Source organism: Tenrec ecaudatus, chromosome 2, assembly GCF_050624435.1.
Source record: "Tenrec ecaudatus isolate mTenEca1 chromosome 2, mTenEca1.hap1, whole genome shotgun sequence".
Lineage (NCBI taxonomy): Eukaryota > Metazoa > Chordata > Mammalia > Afrosoricida > Tenrecidae > Tenrec > Tenrec ecaudatus.
The window spans coordinates 56,942,018-56,966,272 of record NC_134531.1 but is presented as its reverse complement, the minus strand read 5'-3'; the positions used below and the strand labels follow the sequence as shown (position 1 = coordinate 56,966,272).

The window sequence follows — 24,255 nt, the reverse complement described above, 5'->3', positions numbered from 1 at the left end:
GAGAATCTTCTCGATCATCTCCCTGGGGCATAACAATTTTCTGTTAATGTTGTTTTTGAATAGCCTCTGGTACTAATTTAAAAAAATCATTTTATTGGGGCCAGATACAGCTCTTATTCACAGTCCATACATATATCCACGTGTCAAGGCACTAATTTTTTAAAGCCCAGTTGAGAAAGTGATATTGGGATAATGTAGGCTAACTCCATCTCACAGTACCTGGAATTATTCACCTGTACAGCATCCATCCTTTCGTGGCTGGATGCTATTTACACGGACAGTGGGGTTAATTGTCAGAGAAAACTTACAATACTATTAACTGAGAATACCAGGCACAGGTTTGCCAGAGTAGCACATATCTTAAGACAGTATATATGCCCATGTTTCCCCACCTACGACCATTTCAGCCATCTTGGTGCAGCTGCCTCCTGATTCCTTGGATACCATGTACTTTTTTGTCTTTACAAGTCCTCAGGTTGCAGGAGTGGCTGAGAACCCAGCAGATTTTCTGCATCGGGTCTCACTGAGACAGTGAAGTTGTAGGATCCAATGCCCCAGCACTGCACAGCACCTGGCCTGGGTCCCCAGGAGATAAAGGCAGTTTCCAACTTAGCTCTTTAATGTCTTTCGATGAAATTTTGTATTTTTCTTACAAATGGACTGGTTTTCAAATGTTTTGTTTTAATGGCTTTTTATGTTGGTCCATTAGTTATTGAGTTTTTAGTAAATTGTTTTCCTTTTGGGGGCCTCAGTTTCCTTAAGGGAAAAGTGTGGCCTTTTATCTCTAAAGGCTTGCCAGCCCAGGATTACATGGTTATAAGGTTAGAACTGAAATGGAACCGTTCGATGCACAGAGTAAAAGTAGCCACCAGAGGGAGCTTGATGCCTGCGAGGTTTCTAGACTCTGCCATCTGAAAATCGGTAACACACCTGCCACAGCTGCAGTTCAGTGCCAAGAGCCCATCTTCTCAGTGGGGGAAGAGCAATGCCCTGGCATCTCTCTAACCACAGTTCCCTGAGTAAGACATTCTGGGAGAAGCACCTTTTGCAGATAGCGTTTCCGTTTCTCTAACCTTTCCTTTCAGAGCTTGGCTCTCTTCGATTGGCAGCACTTCAAAATTACACCGTTGCCATCTCCCCCAAAATCCCAGCCAAACTCACTGCCATCTAGCGATGCCAACTCACAGAGACCCTGCAGCACAGCATAGAGCTGCTCCTGTGAGTTTCTTGAGTCTAACTCTTAATGGGCATAGAAAGCCTCATCTTTCTCCTGAGCAGCAGCTGCTGGTTTCAAACTGCTGACCCTTTGGATTGCAGCCCAACTTGTATCCACCACGTCACCAGGCACTGTTGGCACCCTCAAGGGGCTTAAATTGTATTCCTTATACATGTTCTTTGGGTTTTGGAAGCAAAAAGAAGTCTGGCGGGGCAAGATCAGGGGCGTGTAGATTGGATAGGATAAGGTTTCCCTTGGACCGGCCTTGCGACCCTTGAGGAAAGAGTAGGTGCATTGTTGTAATGGGGGAGAAAACCAAAATCTTGATGCAGCTTTCCAAACCATTTCTTTCCAATGCAGCGTTCAGTTTTCTTAAAGCTTCTTTGCAGCAGCCCCCCGTGCCCTTTGAGAAAATGTACCCTAACAATAACCTCTCTGGGATGTCTTGAATCTAACTGATTCAGCAGATCCGCTCAGAAGTCACGGTTTTTGTTGGACCTTCCTTTGAAGGCACTCGAGGGCTGGTCTGTAGCTCAGCCATTTACTATAAGATCCCCAAACATATTTTGCTCAGATATATGAATTAAGCCCGAGTGATGATGATATATTTTTCTTAATCATAAATTAGGTAGGGGTTTACATTTCAGGTGATCAGCTTTGTATTCAATCGTTTACATTCCCAGTCGAATCTCCCAATAGTTTACCCTACACCCAGTCCTTGATTTCTCTTCTTCCTCTTGTGGGCCCCCATCCTCCACTCCATCCAAGTGAACACCATCAGCTGGCTCACGTCATCTTCAGTTCATCTTCCTGTCCTTGCCCTGCCCTCTTTGGAAAACTCCCTTAGGTTTCTTCCCTGAGGTATGAAAGTCTTGATCTTCAATCCTCTCCCCTCCCTTTCCCCCCACACCCACCGTAACAGTTACTTCATGTAATATTTCACTCATAATGTTTTCCAGGTCCTTCCTTGCCATGAGGTGCTTCCTGGTTTTACAATAGTTTTTTTAGGGATGTATAGTATTCCAGTGTGTGTGTGTGTGTGTGTGTGTGTGTGTGTGTGTGTGTGTGTGTGTCCCGCAGCTTCTTCACCCACGCTTCTGCTGGTGGGCATTTAGGCTGTATCCAGCTTCTTGCTACTGTGAACTGTGCTACAGTGAGCATGGTGTACACATGTCCATTTGTGTTCAGATTCTCACTTCTTCAGGGTATATACCCAATCGAGGGATTGCTGGATTGTTTGGGGGTAGCGCCACATGGCTTTCCACAGTGGTTGTGTATAGTTACAGCCACCTGGCAGTGGGCGAGGGTTCCAATATTTCTGCAGCTGCTCCAGTGTTTGTTAGTCTCTGCTTCCTTCCTTCCTTCCTTCCTTCCTTCCTCCCTCCCTTCCTTCCTTCCTTCCTTTCTCTCTCTCTCTCTCTCTCTCTCTCTCTCTCTCTCTCTCTCTCTCTCTCTTTCTTGTCTTTAACTTGGCTGTCATTGTCTTTGTAAGGTGGTACCTCACTATTGCTTTGTCTAGAAGCAATTCCTCATCCATTCTTTTATTTCCCCGAGTGGTTTTATTGTGATAAAATTCAGTAGTTCTTAAAGGGAGTTGTATCAACATCGCCATAGTCAGTTCCAGTGCACCTTCCCTCCTGCAGTAGTCACCCTTTGCTCCCCAAATTCCTCTCCACGCCCCCTGTCCCTGACAAGCCATTACATCAACTGTTGCCTCTGCACATCCGCCCCTTCCGTGCTTTATAGATGGGCAAGCGTACCAGAGACAAAAAGCGTACCAGAGACAAAAAGGAAAGACTGCCAGCAATATTTATATAAGCCAGAGAGAAATGAGGACTTTTTAAACCTAGAACAAATCCAGAATGAATCAAGAGGGAGATCAACTGACCCAGTACCCTCTTATACTACAGTTCCACCCACAATAATTGTGTTTATAATAATCTCTGCTTGTTAGTAGGGCTATTTACACCCCTCCACTGTGGTCCGGGATCTGCCAGAGGCGGATAGGTTTTGGGCTCCCACTGTCCTCCGTAGCGTTCTACAAATTGGGTGTTCACAATTTGAACTCTAATACTTTCCATCATATTTGGATTGTGTTCTTTGTCATCTTTGGTTCACACAGGCATGTGAACTTATTTGACGCCTAACTTAGATGGCTGCTTGCTTGAATACAAGCCTTTAAGACCCACATGCTATATATATATCTATATATGTATTTTTAAACAGTATTCTTGATAGCAGGGCATCATCAGCTTTTTCACCACACTTTAGTAGGAATACTTTTTGATATCTCCCTGCATAACTTATTTTCACTCTTTAGAGTACCTTCCCAATACTTTTAGTTTGATGCTGCTTAATTTTAATTGTATATTAACTATATTGTTACACTAATTTCTGGTGTTCTCTGCACATTTCAGTTTTTAATATGACTTTAACAAAAAAATCAATAACCTATAGACTCATGGGTCAGCATTAGAATCTAGAGTTCTTGCATGTTTTATAAACTCTGATATTTTTCTTTCCTAACAAGGCAGCTGAAAAAGAGTCTGTAGGGAAAAAAATTACTTGCCTTTCTATTGTCTTTTATTTTAAGCAGTTTTGTTGGCAGCTGTTTCCCATATCATACAATTCAGTAGTTCAGTCATAATGAGAGAGCGTCACAATAATCTCCATGTCACCTCCAGAACATTTACTTCCCTCCTCACCCTCGCCACCAACTCCCCACCTCCCTGCAACCTTCGCCCTGACGCCCCTCAAGAAACCAGTCATGTAGTCACTCTCTCCATACCTTCACCCATCCTAGATTTCATCTACAGGAAAACAAGCCAAAACACTGCATTCTGCGTGAGAGCCAGGCTACGCCCACCCTCAGTCTGTGGTCAGAGGGGTTCACTGGAGGCTTCAGCGTGTGCACGCCGGTGTAACGTCTAGGCCAATTTGAAGAGAACTGTAGCGACGCAGTGGGCTACGTGTTGGGTTGCCAACCATGAAGTTGGCAGTTAGAGACCACTAGGTGCTTCTCAAGACTAAGAGGAGGCCTTTTACTCCCGGGAAGAGTTACATCCTCAGAACTCAAAGGACCAGTTCTGCTCTGTCCTGTGGGGTCTCTGAGTCAGCGTCATCTTGATTATCCGGGAGTTCAGTTTTATAATGGATGTACTGCTATGCATTAAGAGCCCAAGTGGCATCAAGGGATACTAACTAGAAGGTCAGTAGTTCAAAACCCCCAGCCACTCTGTGTAAGAAAGATGAGGCTTTCTACGCCTCTAGAGAATTAGTCTTGGAAACCCACAAGGGCAGTGCTACTCTGACCAACAGGGTGGCCCTCAGCCAGCATGGACTCGATGGCAGTGAGTGTGGTGTTGGCACTACCCATTTGTTCAAGGAGCCCTCAAGGAGGGTTACGTGTTGGACTGCTAACTACGAGGTTGGCAGTTCAAACTCACAAGCCACTCTGGGGCAGAAAGATGAGGCAGGCTACTCCGACAAAGATGTAGTCTTGGAACCCCAGAGGTGCAGGTTCTACCCTGTCCTGTAGGCTCGCTGTGACCTGTGACTGCCTCGAGGCCTGTGATGGGGGTGGGGGTGGTAAGAGCGTTGCTGTAGATGCAGGCTCCTCTCCTTCGCTGCGCCTCTGCTTTACTAAGCACGATGTCCTTCTCCAGGGACAGCAAATCGCCGTCTCTAACTTTGATTGTGTTATGAGGCACTAAAGACATGGCCTACGGTAGCATTCCTTTAAGAACGTCTTTACTCCTGGAGGTGAAAGGATAAGAAACAAGTTTTATTTATTTTCAAAATGTGTCACATGCTTGACTCCTGGAATGAACATTAAAAAAAAAAAGGTACATGTTATTGTTGGGTATGACTCGTCACATGTCATAATTTTTGTTAAGTAGCAGTTCATTTATTATCCGAGGTTTGGAATTGTTACATTCTCAAGGACTCACGGAGCCGGACTGTGGTTAACGTATCTTTGTTTCCTACTGACTGTAATAATTGTTTTTTTCTTGATTTTAGATTTCCTCCTTCCTCACCTTTAAAACCTTACCCAAAGAAGCCCACCTACCAAAAGGATGCCATTAAATTTCCGGAATTTAATGATCCCCCACCAGGCATTTCCCAAGAGAACATCCCAATGCGGCCCACTGTGATGGTAAGTGCCCTGCCTAACTTTGCCGATGGCCTAGGGGCCAGGAGCTAGCTGGCAGAAACAGGCTGTGGACCCCTGGCCCTGGCCCAGTTTCTGAGTGCTGCTATTAAAAACGTACACAAGCGAGGTGCTGAAGACAACAGAAACGTAGTCTCTCACTGTTAGGGCTGAGAATCCCTCACTGCTCCTGGTGATGGTCAGCAATCCTTATTGCGATCGCGAGCAACATTTTCACGAATTGATATTTGATTATCTCTATCAGCATATCTCTCAGGTAAGCTTGAGAAGCGGGATTTATAGGGAAATGCAATAACTTGGATATTACTTTAAAAAATAAAACCTGGACTAAATTCCTCACTGCCATCGAGTGACTTTGTTGTCTGCACTAATACTTTCTACACTGTCATTCCGAGTCATTGCAGAGGACACACAGAACTCACTGGCAGTGCTCACAATTATAGTGTTTTTATGTTGTTGAAGTTAAACAGCTTACATTGCAGGTGAGAAATGCCCTGGATACATACATCCAGTCAGGACATGCTGCAAAGTGCTTTCAAGACTGCTAATAAATGCCCAGAGAGCAGGCCTCAACCCAAAGGCATTCAGTCAAGCTGTGTGGGTCGGCAAGGCCAGCTCCCCCAGTGAGTGCTCAGAGGCACCCCACTCTACAAGTCAGTCATGTGGTCCCAAACACTCAGATTGACTTGCTCTGGGTCTCCTGCTGCTGCTCCTCTGATGTCACAGCCGTCCCTGCATCCGGGAGGTTCCCTGGGCAAGGATCTTAGGGTGCAGATCCACTCATGGTTCTTGCTGGTAGTAAGATTTCCTCTCCTGCTTCTCAGAGGGCTCATTTTATATTCAGCAGGGTGGCAATCCATTGCATCCTGTCCATAAGAATCCTCCACCTTCTTAACCAGACCCAGGCAGACCAAGGTAATTTGGTGGGAGTTAAAGAGAGCTGGGCTAGAACAGCCACATGAAATAATGCACTACCCAATACAGCAGCCTTATATTCAGATACTTTAAAACAGATCAGAAATCTGTGTGGTCTTTGAATTTCATTTGACAAGTCAGTGATTCAACAAAAATTCATTTTCATGGTCTTTCATTTCCACAGTTTTCTATGACAATCACTCATCGCGACTCAGTAGGACAGGCTGAACCACCCCGGATGCTTCCGAGAGGGTGACAGTTTTCAGGAGTAGAAAGCTTCCTTTCTTCCTGCGAAGCAGCTGCCTGGTTTCCGACTGCTGACCCTGTGGGTGGCCACCCAAGGGGTGACCACTACACGACCTGGTTTTTGAAAAACAAAAAACAACCAAACAAACAAATCCCAAACTATTCTAGAAACGCTTTGCAAGTGATTTTTGACATGCTTGTGTTTAAAAGTTCAATATTCATCACTGAGATGAGCAAAGGGAAGTGTCGGGAATCATGGGAGCCACGAGGTGGTGACAGCTGTGGGCCTTTGGGGAAAATCCTTACCCTCGTGAAGTTTTGCCTTTTCTCTCCGTAGAAAGGGGCTATGGTGCCATCAACTGCCCCGAGAGTTCATCCTTCGCTCCTTCTCGTTGCCATCTCTGGGTTGCCCCGGTGGGACATTTGGGTCTTCTCTTTTCCAGATGCCAAAGGTCAGGGGGCCGATATCCAAGGCTGCATAGGTTTTATCTTTGCTTGCTAAAAACTAGAGCCTCTTGAGAGTAATGTAATTTTAATTTGTAAACATTCATTGTAATTGTATTTTAAAATGTCACTCAGTCTGGACAATGCATGAGTTTGGATAGCTGTCATCCACTTAATTTTGAATTGATAGCATTTTATTTCACTGGTACTTCATTGATTAGTTCAACCCCTGCAGAAAAAAAATCACTATGAATTATGAATGTCACACATAAGGCTCTTCAGTAACTGATGAATACTCACGTGTAATATGATCACATTTAAAAGATAATTTTATTGGGAGCTCTTATAGATATTATAGCGATCCATAGCTTGATTAGATCATGAATAATTGTACAATTGCTGCTGCCATTATTTTCAAAACATCTTCTTTCTTAAACTCGTTGATATCAGTTCCCCTCTCCAGGAACCCTAATTATGATATTATAAATAGTTATAATTTTTTATATTTTGGCCATATCTTGCACTCTCCACTGTATCTGTTCCCCTACGATTCTGTTATTTGTTCCCCTCCAGAGGGGTTATGCCGCCATCTTTGCTGTTGGTTCCCCTTCCCCTCTCCCTCATCTCTTCCCGCACCCCTAGTGAATTGTTGCTCCCAGTACTGTTTCTTACCGGTCTGTCTAGCTTGGATTTCATGCCTTGAATGGTCTCCATTATACAAATGAATATTCGCAGGCATAAAAAGCTTACTGAGGTAAAGCTGAGACCACAATCATAAGATGAGGACATATGAAAGAACTATAGGCTAGTTATGCGTTTCCTCAGTGCTGTACTGCACCCTGGATGTAACTTCCTCCCCAGTGACCCTCCTGCGAGGGCCTGTGACCACATCTTACTCCGTTGAGGGCACAGTGATGGTTGAGTGGCAGAGTCCATGCCTCCAAGGTGGGAGACAGGCCTTGACTTGTGGGATGCACTTCATCCACAGCTACCATCCACCAATCAGGGAAGCCTTGCGGAACAATGATCCAGGGGGTTGCAGCAGCAGACAACTACACTCAGTCTTGGATTACGGATTACAGATAACACAGCAGGCTTCAGTGGAGCTTCCAGACAAGGAGGAACAAGGAAGAAAGTGTGTACTTCCTAGTGAGGCACCCTACTTCCAAAATACCAGTCAGTCCAAACCTTATGGATCACAGTGTTGTGATCTGCAAGCAGTTCGGGGGCGGCGCAGGGCTGGCCAGGGTTTTGTCCTCTTGGGCATGGGCTGCCGTGAGCTCACACCACAGCAACGATCCGCTCAAAAACCCCGCTGCCATCGAGTCAGTGCTGACCCGTGATGACCCTACAGAACAGAGTAGAACTGCTTGCCGGGGTTCTCTGAGGCTGTAAATCTTTATGAGGTTGAGTGGGTCGCCTTGCGGTTGGCAGGGCAGTTCTGGTGCCCACCAGGCCCCTAGGGCTCCTGAAACAGCAATAGCTCTTCCAGCGTCCATGCCAAATCAATATTCCTAGCAGTCTTTTAAACCAGATGAGAAACAGATATACGAAAGGAATTTCTAATGAAGCGCCAGTATTAGCTATTGAAGTGTTTCTGATCTCGCTGCCTCTCTCTCCATTAGAATTCTGAGATGTGGTACAAGCGTCACAGCATTGCTATCGGAGAAGTGCCAACTTGCCGCCTTATCCACCGCAGGCAGCTGACGGAGGCCAATGTGGAAGAGATATGGAAGTCTATGACTTTGTCGTAGTATGTGCATTTGCCCCTGCTTTTGATATTGGGATCGATGAGAACTTGCAGTGAAATTGTTTTTTCTCTTTTGCCTCTGTATAATTTTCTGAAATTATATATAAATACCTCAACTTTGTATTGTATTATTTGCAGCTGCGCTGCTTAGCAAAACCAATTTAACTGAATTATGGGCATTCATTGTCATTTATATTATAGTTAAGAACAGGAATTTAAAAGTTTTTAAGAAATCTCAAACTTGATGAAACTTCTGGGGGATCTGGTCTCCTATCGACTTGACTTACCATAGCAGTGTTTCCCAAACACAAGCGGGCCATGGCACCCGGCGGAGATGGTATGGACTGGCCCGTGGGGGAGCAGAAACAATCCCGACACTTCATCCTGGATCATGGGCTTCAAAGGCCAAACACTTTCAATTGCTAGGGGGCCACTGAGGGGTTTTATTCATTTTGAAAAGAGGGTGACAGGTCAAATCAGTTTGGGAACCTGTGTACTATTGGCCCAGCAACTGCTTTTTCCTCTTCTCCTTAAGAAATATACTCGTAGCCGTTTCTCATCATTGGACAAACCAGATTTATATGGTCTCCCTGACATTCTAAGTGGTCTGTTATTAAAATCAGGGAAGCAGTATGTTAATGGTGAAGGTCATCTTTTATATTTGTTTTTGTTGTACTTAAATTTTAACCTTTCCGCTCTGTAAAGACAATTGGGCGATCCCAGAAAATAAGCATCCTTGAGATTGAGCTATTGCAGTAACGAGGTATTTTGCTAAATAATGATTAAAAAAAAGAAAAGTAACTAACTATTTGTTGTTTATCTCTGTAGCTTACAGAAAATGCTCGGGCTACAGTCCTTAGAAGAAGTTTTAGACAGCCAGCGCATCCACTCCAAGTTCATCATCCATAATGTGTACGGTGTCAGCAAACAGGGCGTGGTGATCCTGGACGACAAGTCCAGTAAGTGCGGAACCGTGCTCTTCTCGGCGAACGTAGTATGTCAGCTAGTGGATCCAACAACTTTGAAGACTTCCCCTCCCCGTCTAAACTCTGGGTTTTATTTTCTTAGAATAAAAATGAGTCCCTAATGCTATCTAACTTTCCTCTCATTTCATACTTTTCTATGAATTGTTTGTGTTAAGGAAACTTCATAGAAAGATTCGTCCAGAGGCGAGTTCCTTGTTAGTCAGGCTGGACTTCAAACCAGAGACCTACCGTGTGCTCTTGAGTCGATGCTGAGCCGTGCTCCCGAGGGCTTTTCTGTGGCTGTGATCTCTAGGAGCGAGATCGCCAGGCCTTTGTTCTGAGGCATCCTTGGGTAGATTTGAGCCACCAACCTTTGACTTGATAGCCCAGCGCCTAACCATTTGTGCCACGCCCGCATGGACCCCTCACTGGGCATTAGGTTGCTCCATATCCCCTGCGGGAAGACCCCTGAGTAGTGAGTAAGCGTGGGCGCTCACTGGAGTTTGATTCCTTTCCAGGTTTGATTCCTGGTCCTGGCTGGGTTTAGTTCTCCTTCACCTTGTTCATTAAGGTGTCCCTGTGTCCAGTTTTCTGAGGTTGTCTAGATTAGGTAATTTTTTTAACTGCCATCTTAAATTATTTGAAATTGTGTTTTTTTAAAAATTTAAATATGGTGTTCTAAATGCCAAAAATACTTTAAAAGCTTTGTGCCTTTTCATCCGAACTTGTTTACAAAGCAGGAAAAAGGAAGTATTTTGGCTGTCACCCAGCCTGGTTTTTGATTTGGCAAAAATATGGTTGTGGGACCTAAAGGGGGCTTCAAAACGTTCCTGGGAAAATGGGATTCAAAGATAATGGCATTTTCCCATGAGCTTTTCGAAGGCCCCTTGTATGTTGTTGTTGTTGTGTGCTGCCAAGTCGACGCTGACCCAGAACCACCATGAATGACGCAGTGGAACTGCCCCCAGCGCTTCCTGGACTGTCACCTCTATGGGAGCTGTTTGCCGAGCGTTTCTCCCAGAGAGCCATGAGTGGCATTGAGCCGCTGGCCTTTGGGTTAGCTGCCCGGGGCTGCACTGTTGCAACACCAAGCACCTGCGGTGGGCTGGGCCTCCAGGCTGGCTCTAAGCCTTCCAGCTTGCTTCCTGTGCATGAGGGGTGGACCAGAATTCCATGGCCTCTTTGATCAGTTCTTCCTTTAGGGCAACCTTTGATGCTGAGATTGGGCAGAACCAGAATGAGTTTCGGATGTAAAGAAGATGATCTTATGCTTTTTGGGTTTTTAAAATAATATTAAATTTAGGGATGGAAGCTCCTAGGCAGCACAGTAACCCAGAAGGAGCCTGAGCAAGTATGAGAAGGCACGGGGGTCTTTTTAGCACTGGCTTCCTGAAGCACCGTTTCTACATCAGGGATGAAGGACACTGGGGGACAGGAATGAATAGAGCTATGAATTCAGGTTAATGAGCTGTCAGGTAAATGCCAACCTGTGCAATTAAGTTATGTACAGTGAGGGGTGTGTGTGCGTGCGTGTGTGTGTTTATGTGTAGCCTTTGAAGTACATCTGTAATCCCATTCTTTGAGTGTACCAAACATTAATACTTTCAGCTGCCAGTTCGATAACCAGGCATCATTCAATTTGTTACGTAAGTTCTTCAGAAAGGCAGAGAGCACTTCACAAGCCTCAAACTCATTAGACCTAGCGCAGTTGAACAAGCATCCTCCTAATTGTGCAGAGCGTAGAGAGGCTGCAGAGTGGATGCCCAGTTACTGAGTGGCAGTGCCGGGCCAGGAGGGGAGAGGCGCTGCACCACATGGTCCCTGGGAGTTATTCCTGCAGCAGGCCACAGTCACTACTTACAGCACAAGTCTACGCGCCCCGGAAGCTTTCTCAGCCGCAAACACCACACATAAATGAATAGTTACAACATGTAAGAATATACTCATGTTGAGACAACTTGCTGTTCTTAAGGAGTGTGTGATTTCTTTTCCCCCCTTGTATAATGCTTGGGATCGTTTCTTTGTCTGTTAGTTGGTTTTTCTGCAATGAACCATCAGATGGCTTTATGCTGACGCCTTAGAAAGGTATCTCTTCTAATGTAAGGCGTTTGCAGGCATGGCCTGTACAAACCAATGTTGTGACTCTGCTACTAAGAAAATTACATGGGGCATATTTATGATTTGCATAAATATTTTGGCTTTTCCTCAGACAAGCAATACCTACTTATTGAACCAAGAGTGCACAGAAATCCTTGAGTTATATGCAACTGCACAAAACACTGTTTTTACTCTCTTTTTCCGGCAGAAGAACTCCCGCACTGGGTACTGTCAGCTCTGAAGTGCTTGGCAAGTTGTAAGTATTCATTATCTACCAAATTCTTCACCAGTTTTATTGGCAGGTAGCCCACCTTTCATACAATGCCATCATGTCATTACTACCAAGTTTATAAAAATAACAGAAGTGCGTACCCTGAATTGGGAAATAGTTCTACTCCATGGCTGAGCCTGATTTGAACCCCTTTGGTGTAGGCTGCTGTGCTTTTGTTGATAAATTTATTTGCGACTTCGTGGAAGGACTGAGATAGAAGGTGTTTGAAAGAATTCTGCACTTTTGGCAGGCGTGCTAGAAGTGCACATAAAGCCACACTCCTTTTTAGATCGCTGCATCCACAAAGACAGACAGTGACTTGGCACACGATGTAACAGTTCACAGGTTTTTATCACTAACTACTTTTATGGATTCCTCAGGCTGCCTGGACTTTATCTTCTCAGCTTGCTCAGCAGATCTTGACGATCATAAGCAATTCCTAGGGCGATGCTGGGGCACTGCCAGGCAGGGGCAGGGGTGAGGCATTGGCCATTCTGCAAGGGAGAGAAGGGCGAGGCTGTCTGTCCACATAACGTATTGACAGTTTAGGAGCCCGTGTTGCTATGCGTCAGAATCCAGGCAATGCCATTTGGGCTTGGGAACATTTTAGAAGGCTGATCTAATGGACAGGTAGGATGATGTCTCTGGAGAGGAAGAATCTGCAGGCAGAGAAAGAACAAGGCTGTCTCAGTGATTTGGGTGTACGATGAGGGGGCCCGGTGTAGCGTGGTTCCTCTGTCACCTTTCAGTATGGTTGGGTCTTAGAGGCACTGGAAAGGACTGAGTTAGTTAGTATCTCACAAATACTACCTTTCGGTGTGGGGGAGGGGGGAGAGGGGTATTTTTATTTATTAAAAAAATCATTTTATTGGAGGCTCTTACAGCTCTCATATCCATCCATCCATCCATCCATCCATCCATCCATCCATCCATCCATCCATCCATCCATCCATGGTGTCCAGCACATTTGTACATTTGTTGCCATCATCATTCTCAAAACATTTGCTTTCTACTTGAGCCATTGGTATCAGCTCCTCATTTCCCCCTCCTCCACCCTCCCTCCCTCATGAACCCTTGATAATTTATAATCTCCCCACCCCCAATGTCTCACGCCAACCGCTGTCTCCCTTCATCCAGTTTTCTGTTGTCCATCCTCCTAGGAAGGGGTTATATGTAGATCATTGTGATCAGTTCCCCTTTTCTTCCCCCCCCCCCCTTACCTTCCCCTTCTCCTACTGGTATCTCTATTCTCATTATTGGTCCTGAGGGGTTTATCTGTCCTGGATTCCTTGTGTTTTGAGCTCTTACCTGTAGCACTATACAGGCTCTGGTCTAGTCAGATTTGTAGGGTAGAATTGGGGTCATGATAGTGGGGGGAGGAAGCATTTAAGAACTAGAGGAAAGTTGTGTTTTATCAGTGCTATCTCTTCCTGTGACCCTTCTGTAAGGGGACGTCCAATTGTCTACAGATGGGCTTTGGCTCTCCACTCTATACTGCCCCTCATTCTAGATGATATGATTTTTGATGCCTGATACCTGATCCCATCGACACCTCATGATCACACAGGATAGTGTGCTTCTTCCATGTGGGCTTTGTTGCTTCTCAGCTAGATGGCTACTTGTTTGTCTTCAAACCTTTTTACATTTTATTAGGGGCTCATACAACTCTTATCACAATCCATACATATACATACATCAATTGTATAAAGCACATCTGTACATTCTTTGCCCTAATCACTCTCAAAGCATTTGCTCTCCACTTAAGCCCTTTGCATCAGGTCCTCTTTTTTTTTCCCACCCTCCCCACTTCCCCCCTCCCTCATGAGCCCTTGATAATCCACAGATTGTTATTTTGTCATATCTTGCACTATCCGGAGTCTCCCTTCCCCCCCTTCTCTGCCATCCATCTCCCAGGGAGGAGGTCACATGTGGATCCTTGTAATCAGTTCCCCCTTTCCAACCCACTCACCCTTCACTCTCCCAGCATCGCCCCTCACACCCCTGTTCCTGAAGGTATTGTCCACCCTGGATTCCCTGTGCCTCCAGTTCCCATATGCACCAGTGTACAACCTCTGCCCTACCCAGCCCTGCAAGGTAGAATTCGGATCATGGTAGTTGGGGGGAGGAAGCATCCAGGATCTGGGGGAAAGCTGTGTTCTTCATTGGTACTATATTGCACCCTGACTGACCCATCTCCTCTCCTAAAACCCTCTATGAGGGGAATCTCAAGTGGTTGACATTTGGGCCTTGGGTCTCCACTCTGCACTTCCCCCTTCATTCACTACATATATATATTTTTTCATGATGCCTTATACCTGGTCCCTTTGGCACCTCATGATCAGACCGGCTGGTGTGCTTCTTCCATGTGGGCTTTATTGCTTCTGAGCTAGATGGCTGCTTGTTCACCTTCAAGTCTTTAAGACCCCAGACACGATCTCTTTCGATAGCCGGGCACCATCAGCTGGGGCTCTTACATCTCTTTTCACAGTCCATACATTCATCCATTTATCAAGCACATTTGCATATATGCTGCTATCACCATTTTCAAAACATTCTCTTCCCACTTGAGCCCCTGAAGTCAGCTCCCTATTTCTTCCCCATCCCTCCCCCGCCTGCCTTCACTCACGAACCCTTGCTAAGTTATAGATTATTATTTCCATACTGACATTGTCCTCTGTCACCCCTCATCCACTTTTCCATTATTTGTCCCCCTGGGAGGGGGTTCTAAGTTGATCCTTGTGATCAATTCCTCCTCTCTCCCCCCACCCACCTGGTATCTCTACCCTCCTTGTTGGCCCTGAGGGTTTTATCTATCCTGGATTCCCTGTGTTGCAGTCTCTTATCTGTAGCAGTGTGCGTGCTCTGGTCTAATCCAATTTGTAAGGTAGAATTGAGGTCATGATAGGGTGAAGAAAGCACCAAAGAACTAGAGGAAAATTGTGTGTTTTATCGGTATTATGCTTTACACTGACTGGCTCATCTCTTCGCTGTGACCCCTCTGTGAGGGGATGTCCATTTGTCTAGAGATGGTCCTTGGGTCTACTCCATGCCCCCCTCTACCCCAAATCATACCCATATGGTTTTGTTTTGGGTCTTATTGCCTTATTCGGATCCCGTTGACATCTCATGATGATCACACAGGCTGGTGTGCTTCTTCCATGTGGGCTTTGTTGCTCCTCAGCTAGATGGCTACTTGTCTATCTTCAAGCCTTTAAGACCACAGACTATATCTTTTGATAGGTGGGCAGCATCAGCTTTCTTCACCACATTTGCTTGTGCACCGTTTTGTCGTCAGCGATCGAGTCAGGAAGGTGAGCATCACAGAATGCTGGGCTATTAGAACAAAATGTTTTTGTATTGAGAGAGTACTGGAGTCAAGGCCCAATGTCCATCTACTACCCTAATACCTAACATATACATATAAGTACATAGATTTATTTGGGGGGTGATTTTGGAAAGCTTGACCCAAAAAGAGTCTAATCATAACGTTTTAGACCCCCCCAAAAGTTATTTGAATGAGAGGAGTGCCAGTTATTTTGACCACTTGATTCTGGTTATATTTGCCCTTTGGTTGTTATTGTTGTTGGGAACCCGTGAGTTGGTTTTGCCTATAGCAACCCCATGTGACAGAGTGGAACTGCCCAGGACTTGGATCACCGAGTTAATAAGCAGTAGAACTAGGATTTGTTGAATCCTCTCTTTGATTCCAAAGGCCAGGTAATTGGGCTTTTTAAAAAAAATTTTTAAACATGGTTGATTAAACATGGTGGGGCATTTTACATTTCAGTACTTCAATTTTGTGTTCAACAGTTGAAACTAGTTACTACCCCTTCTCCCCAATAGATTACCTCCTCCCGCTTCTTTTCACTCTGTGGATTCCTGTCTTCTCCTTTACTCAAGTTAGTACCTGTTAACCCCTTAGCCTCGTGCTCCATCTCCCTCCCTCTGGTAACACCCTCTGTTCCCTTTGGCATGGATGTCTTTGTCTTCTTTGCCCCTCTACTAACAGTGGTCTCATGCAGCACTTGTCCTTCAGTGTTTGGCTAATGTCACTCAGGGCAACGTTCCCCAGGCCCATCCGTGCCATGAGACGTTTCATGGTTTTTAGAGGTGCACAGTATTCCTTTGTGTGGCTGCACCAGTTCCTTTATCCATCCTTTTATTGATGGGCATTTAGGTTGTTTCCATCCTGTTGCTACTGTGAGCAGTGCTGCGGTGAACGTGGAGGGCATACGTCTGTGCCTATTATGGCTCTTACTTCTTCAGGGTACGTCCCCGACAGGCATTGCTGGATCCGAAGGAATTTCCATCCCCAGTTGTTTCAGGTGTCACTGTGTCACTTTCCACAATGGTTGCACAGATTTACAGTCCCACCGCCCGTGCGTGGGGGCTCCAAACTCTCCAGCGTTGGCTGTTTTCTGTTTTGTTTTGTTTCTAAATTTGGCGTTCACGGTGAGTGTGTGTAGGGCAGTAGCTCCCTGTGTCTGTTACTTTGCTTGGCCTCCCCTGGATTGCGAGGCTCCTCCATTCTGTACAGAAGCAGGTGGCCTGGTCTGTCTTCTTCCCCTGCACCGGTGAGGTGGGTTCATGTTGCCAACCTTTCTGATGACAGCCAAGTGCTGAACTCTTTGAATCAACAGAACCTCACAAATTACCCCACAGAGGTCCTACCCTTCTGGGTAGGACAAGCATGTAGATACTGAGCCATGGTAGTGTAGTGGTTATGCCATGGGCTGCTAACCACAAGGATAGCAGTTCTAAACCACCAGCCACTGCAAAGGAGGAAAATGAGGCTTTTTACTCCTGTGAAGAATTACATTCTCCGAGACCCACAGAGGCAGCTCTACTGTATTCTGTAGGGTCGCTGTGAGTCGGACTTGACTCTGTGGCAGGGAGTGAGCATGCACAGATAGATGTATAGCCATCCAGAGTCTTGAATTATTCATTTAACTGGGGGTTGTTTTCTCAGTACAGCTTAATGTGAATACTTTTAGTTGTAATAGAAAATGATTACATTGTATCATTTTGAGTGTGATTGCCAAATATAGTTTGTGCAAAGCCTAAACCCCTCTGGGTTTAGGTATTAAAATATGTATCTATTCAACCCTTTGAGATCAAAAGCACAGTGTTTACCAAAGGACGAAAGTTCAAAAGGGTTAGGAAGGAAAGAAGGAAGAGCCGAGGGAGAGGACACAGGGGCAGGAGTGAGGTAAGTGGTGTGACTGAGATGAAACAGAATACGGAAACTCATCACCTGCTCGTGAAACCTTTGCACAATTCACACTAACAAGTTAAAAATTTCTCCGACTGGTGATTCATATTTAGGAACTCTGAGGTGCAGACTATGGAGGATTGAGTCAAGGGGAGTGTTTTTTTATTCTGCCTGCACAACCATTTAAAGTAAATTAAATTTAAATTATATTTGGCCAGAGACAGAAGTGACAAGATGAAAATATAAATGAGAAATTAAATTACCCATTGTTGAACTCCTGGGAGAGTAAGAGTTTGGAAGTTGGTAGCAGGGAATGAACAGAGTAAGTCAATCTAACTTTGTTGTAGGGTATATATTAAGGCATGTTTATGATACTGAATTTCTTGTGGTTACCAAGATTTAGTGAAGATTATAATTTTCCCTGGCACTAAACAGTGGCTTTCTGCAGAAAGGTTAGAAGAACTGGAGTTACACACGAGGAGTGACTCTTTGTAATGGTTTTCACATGTGTGTGTTGTGGTTGTTAGATGCCATCAAGTCGGTTCTGACCCATAGCGACCCTGTGCCCAGGAGAACGGAACACTGCCTGGTTCTGCACCATGCTCACAGTTGTTCTGTGCTCCAGCCCATTGTTCCACCCACGATGTCAATCCATCTCCTTAAGGTCTTCCTCTTTTTCATTGGCCCTCAGCTTTACCAAAGATGACATCCTTCTCCAGGGACAAGATGCCCACAGTATGTAAGAGAGGTCTTGCCATCCTTGTGTCTAAGGAGCACTGGGGCCGTACATTTATCTACCGAGACAGCTTTGTCTATCCTTTTAGCAGCCCGTGGTCCTTTCAATATTCTTCTCCAGCACCACAATTCAAATACGTTGATTCTTCTTCAGCCTAACTTATTCAGTGTCCAACTTTCACATGCATATAAGGCAATAGACAATATCATGGCTTGGGGTAGGCACACCTTAGTTCTCAAAGTAAAATTCTGAAGAGGTCTTGTGCAGCAGACTTACCTAGTGCAACACGTCTTTTGCTCACCTGACTGCTGCTTCCATGAGCAGTGATTGCGGATCCAGCTAGACAAAAGCCCTTGACAACGTCAACATTTTCTTCACGCATGGTGTTCCCTATTGACCCAGCTGTGAGGACTTGGTTTTCTTTACAAGGCTGCAAGTCCTTTGAGTCGTCTTCACTTTCAGCAGGCAAGCTTGAGCCACACACCTATGTCAGGTGGTTAACCAGCCTCCCTCCAGTATCCTGATGCCGTCCACAGTCTTCCTCCTATAGTCCAGCTTCTCTGATGGTTTGCTCCGCAAACAGATCGATGAAGTATGGAAGGAGGATGCAACCCTGATGCGCACCTTCCCTGGCTTTCAGAACCATGCAGAATTCCCTGTTCTGGTCATACAGCTGCTTCTGGTTCATGCACGAGTTCCTCGTGAGCACAGTGAAGCGCTCTGTAAGCCCCATTCTTCTCAAGGTGCCCAGTTTGTGGTGTCCCACACAGCTGAGTGCCCTTGCACAGTCAGCGAACACAACTAAACGTCTTTCTGGCAGTCTGTTTCAGCCAAGATCTATCGAGCATCAGCAGTGATAAACCTTGTTCCCTAATGAATCTGCCCTGAACCCTGTCAATGTACTGCTAAAACCCTTGCTGGGTGATCTTCAGCAAAATATTACTTGCATATGATATCAATGATACTGTTTGATAGTTAAGCATTCTGTTGAGTCACCTTCTTTTGGAATGCGTACAAATACGGATCTCTTCCTCTTCGTTGGCCAAGTTGCTCTCTTCCAAGTTTCCTGGCAGAGACGAGTCATCAGCTTGTTGAAACATTTCAATTGGCATCCCCTCAATTCCTGGAACCTTGTTTGTAGCCGCTGCATTCTGTGCAATATGAACTTCTTCCTTCAGCACCATTGGTTCTTGCGCATGCAATACCTTCTGAAATGGTGGGATGTCTACCAGTTCTTTTGGGTATTTTTTCTATCTTCTGGATGCTTCCTGCATCATTTAACATTTTTCCCATGGAATCTTAAAACATTGCAACTCGAGGCTTGAATTTTTTCTTGAGTTCTTTCCGTTCAGATATGGGGAGTCTGTTCTTCTCTTTTGATTTCTAATTCTAGGTGTTTTCACATTTTCTGATAAGATTTGGCTGTGTTTACTGAGCTGCCAGTTGAAATTTTCCATCCGACTCATGGACTTCATCTTTTCTTCCATTTGCCGTAGCTACTCTGTGATTTAGAACAAGTTGCAGTCTCTCTGACATCCACTTTGATTTGTTTCTTTCCTGTCTTTTTAATGACCCTTTGCTTTCTCCATGTTGACCATCTTGCTGTCCACCCACAGCCCATCAGGTCTTCTGTCATTTGTGCTCCATGTGTCAAATCTGCCTTGAGATGGTTTTGAAATTCAGGTGGGATGGACTCAGATGACATTTCGGCTCTTGTGGACTTGTTTTAATTTTCTTCAGCGTTACCATGAACTTACGTATGAACAATTGATGGTCTGTTCCATATTCAGCCCATAGCCTGCTTTTACCTGCTAATATTGAGCTTCTCCATCGTCTCTTTTCACAGATATAGTCAGTTTGATTTCTGTGCATTCCATCTGGAGAAGTTCATGTGTATAGTCAGTTACCTCAGCAAAGGTATTTGCGATGAACAAGTTGTTGGTTTTGCAAAATTCTATCATGCGGTCTCCAGCTTCATTTCTATCACCAGGTCCTTGTTTTCCAACTGCTATTCCTTCCTCTTTGTTTCCTGCTTTTGCATTCCAGTCGCCAATAACTATCAGTGCATCTTGATTGTGTGTTTGATCAATTTCCAACTGAAGTTGCTGGTAGAATTCTTCAATTTCTTCATCACTAGCTTTTGTGCTTCGTGTATGACTTTGAATGATAGTTGTATTAATTAGATTTCCTTGAAGGCTGGTAGATATAATCCCGTCACAGAAGTATCACAGCATGATACTTCATGATACTTCATGAGTGATTTTGTGTGAAGGAGTTTTGTATTAGATGGCAAGTCTTGGACACAGGGAGTATGTCTAGCATGTATCAATTATAATACTTTGTGAATGGCTGGTATCCAATAAGATGTTTATTAATGTGCCAAAAAACAACCGGTCTCCAAAAGGTTATCCTTAAAAATTCACAGATTTGAGTGGTGATACAGGGAGGGTAGAGTGAGAGGGGGTTGGAAAGAGGGAACCGATTACAAAGATCTACATGTGACCTCCTCCCTGGGGGACGGACAACAGAAAAGTGGGTGAAGGGAGACATTGGACAGAGCCAGATATGGCAAAATAATAATTTATCAATTATCAAGGGCTCCTGAGGGAGATTGGAGCGGGGAGGGAGGGGGAATATGAGGACCTGATGCAAGGAGCTTAAGTGGAGAGCATATGTTTTGGGAATGATGAGGGCAATGAATGTACAAATGTGCTTTACACAATTGATGTATGTGTGGCTTGTGATCAGAGTTGTATGAACCCCTAATAAAACGATTAAAAAAATCACAGATTTTTCCAGAAGTTTATTAGCCCCCTAAATTTACTTTGGGGTTCATGAAAACAATGAACATGTTCCTTGTCTTCCTTGTTCTTAATAAGTCCATTTTCACCGTAGTCATGCACAGTGGAATCAAGGTAGATTGTAAAGGCCTCCCTTTCTGTAAACATGACAACGCCTTTCAACCTCAGGCCTTTCTGCTTTTACTGGAAAACATGTGCTCTTTTCTTCATTGTATGGACACTGCTTTTTGGTCAGCCTCTGGTTAGCCGCAAAATGAGGGTCGATGCTATACAAACTGGGCTGTGAGTTTTTTTCCTTTTCGTTCACCTGGCATGTAGGTCATTAGAATTCATAAAAAAGTAGATACCAACACCCCTCCCCCCCAAAATATCAAAGCACTTCTTTTCCAGAATATGCCAGGAGTAAACATTTATTTTTTAAAAAGCAAAGAACAAACAAAAACATACTGGGGTTCAAGATGAACACCACCAAGAAACAAAACATTTTAAAAACTATGTCCTCTTTTGATAGCAATCACTATGAACGGATCGTTGTAAAGAAACCTTTTTTAATGTATGCATGTTTCCAGTAAGGCTGGTGAAGTATCCACCAAGGGCTACAGCTGCTTAGACTGAACGGCATGCATAGCCTTGTAGAGTAATTCTAGCATTGCGTGTTGCTTGCTGAGACTGATCAAACTAATTATTTCATTGGGCTAAGCTTGGGCTATTTCAGAGGAGGAAATGACAAACTGGCCGCATTTGCTGCTAGCTTAATGTGGCAACACATGATCGTCAGATTTTTCCCAATCAAACTAAGCCATTTCTCATAAGAACTGCGCAGAATGGCAAGGTAAGGGACGTTTCAAGGAGACCAGCAAAACCCGTTTTTCCCTCTGTCCCAGTGGCCTGCAGTGGAAAGCCTTCTGCAGGGAGTTTTACCGGTCTCTTAGCTCGCTCCTCCTTTTCTGTTGTAGCATCTCTAGGGGAATCATTTCCTTTAAATTTTTCCTGGATGCTTTTTCCGATATGATGGCTTTGTCTCGTGCCCTCCTGGGCCCAGAAATGGACAATGCCGCTACACCTCTTCTTTCTTCCCCGAGGTAGTGCGACAAGGAAGGCTGGCTAAACTGCTCCTCATAGGACTGCCTGCCATTTGCTGAAGACCCAAGCAGTTCTAGTCTGTCTGCTAATGTGGCAGCATGAATCCGTGTTCGGCATGTGAGCCGTTGGGGTGATTCACTGCTAACTCTGTACAGAGTTTCGCTTTTCCTGTTCTCTTTAGGAGCTAGACCTACGTGCATCTTGGCCTTGTGCTGGCTCACTCACGGGTCCTGTAACCAGTCTCTCTTTGAAGTAGGCTCTGCTTGGTGTGTACCGCCTTTCTGTCACTGCTGTAGGGCCAAGTAGTTTCTTTTGGTGGTGGTGTTGTGAGGTTCCGACTGACTGCAGAGCAACTCTGAACAACAGAACCCAGCACCGCCCTGTTCGGTGCCGTCCTCACAATAGCTGCTGTGCGCGCGCCCATTGTTGAAGCCACCGTGCCAGTCCGTCTTGGTGAGGGAGTTCCCCTTTTCCTCTGCTCCTCTGTCGTGGAAGAAGCAAGGCCAGCGTGCTCTTTAGACGCAAAGATGGCAAGACTCCATCTAACATACTTTGAACATGTTGTCAAGAGCGACTAGTCCTGGAGAAGGACATCTCCATTGGTCAAGTGGAGGGCGCCCAAGAAGAGGAAGGCCCTGCACGAGATGGAGTGGCACGGTAGCTGCAACCACGGCCCGGGCAGCGGAGCCGCTGTGAGCATGGCACGGACCGTGCAGCCTTTGATTCCGTGTGCATAGGGTCGCTAGGGCGTCGGCACCGGGTTGATACTTTTGACTGCTGCTTCCATGGGTGTTGACTGTGGCTCCAAGTAAACTGACATCCCTCACACTTCAGTTTTTCTCTACTTACTCTGAAGTTGCTCCGCATACAAATTAAATACATATGATGAAAGGGCAATCCTGGCACACTCCTTCGCAGATTTTATACCATTCAGCATCTTCTGCTTCTATCTGGACTGCTGCCTCTTGGCCCATGCACAGGCTCTACACAATTAAGAATTCCCATTCTCGGGCAGTGTAAGATAAGATATAATAGTTATTTATAAACTATCAAGGGACCAGGGGGAGGGGGGACTGGGGAAGGAGGGGAAGGGGGAAAAAATGGGAAACCGAGCTGATTCCAGGAACCCAAGTAGAAGGTGAATTATGAGAATGACGAGTGCAACGAATGCATAAGGGTGCTTTGCTCAATTGATGTACGTACGGATTGTGATAAGAGCTGTATGAGCCCCAATAAAAAGATTTATTAATTAAAAAATTCCCATTCTTTGCAACGTTATCCATAATTTATGATCTACACAGTTGAATGCTTTTTCTTAGTCAATAAAACACAGTGTTGAAAGTTTCCAAGATCCATCTGACATCATCAGTGGTATACTTCGGTTTACAGTCAGAATTTTGTTGCTTCCGTGTTGGCTGATGTCTTCTGAGTAAGAGTGGATGAACAAGAGAGAATATAAAATCTCCTTATCAGGACATCTTTTTTTAAAAAAGCTACATTTTTACCAGTTTGAAATAGTTAGAGGCATAATTGATTATTTTATTCACCTTAGAACTCCAGGATTTTATGATACAGAAATGAAAGAAATAATGAAAAGCTCATTTGAGGTTTTCTTTATAACTTGTCTGTTACATTTGTGAGCCAATCAGCATCTTGGTTAAATGTATCAAGATCAGGAAAATGTTGAATGTTTCAAAGCAAGCAGTCATTGTTTACACGTAATAAAAATGTCAGAAGAACAAGTTAGAGCAGATTTCTTTCTAAAATTGTTTTAGAATGAATTTGTAGATATTTCTAAATAGAGAGGGAGAAATTTCAATTTAGATATAAAACATTTTGTGTGAGCACTTTGTGTTCTGTTATTTTCCCCTTTGAAATCTTTTCAGATTTTGAATATCTATGTACACCATATATATGCATAAAGGCAAGTATAGTTGATTGTCTCATTAATGTTTCTTTTTTCCTTTTTAAAAATAGGGCCAAATTGTTCTGATTGGAAGCAGCCTATGTACTCTGGATTTGAAAAAGATGTCTTTAAAACGATAGCTGATTACTATAGCCACTTAAAAGAGCCTCTGCTTACATTCCATCTCTTTGATGCTTTTGTCAGTGTATTAGGTAAGTTGTAATGCATGCACATTTGTATTGTTGATATCTAATCATTTCATTTTCCATTATCTAAAGACTTCCATCGGAGCCCTGGTGGCGTAGTGGGTAAGGGATGGGCCATCCTGAAAGGTGAGCAGTTTGAAACCACCAGCTGTTCTGAGGGAGGAGACAGGGTGCTCTCCTCCCATAAAGATTTACAGCCTTGCAAACTCACAGGGGCAGTTCTAGTCTGTCCTGTG

General features: G+C 44.6%; 1 protein-coding gene across 1 annotated transcript in view; it reads left to right on the top strand.

Annotated features, from left to right (window-relative positions):
• DEPDC1B (DEP domain containing 1B) overlaps positions 1–24,255 on the top strand; it is an 86,328-nt gene that overhangs the window by 48,390 nt on the left and 13,683 nt on the right. Inside the window, exons 3-7 of the mRNA XM_075541059.1 lie at positions 5,237–5,372; positions 8,618–8,745; positions 9,571–9,701; positions 12,013–12,060; positions 23,885–24,025. Coding sequence (XP_075397174.1) covers positions 5,237–5,372; positions 8,618–8,745; positions 9,571–9,701; positions 12,013–12,060; positions 23,885–24,025 — 584 coding nt within the window. The remainder of the gene's footprint in view (positions 1–5,236; positions 5,373–8,617; positions 8,746–9,570; positions 9,702–12,012; positions 12,061–23,884; positions 24,026–24,255) is intronic.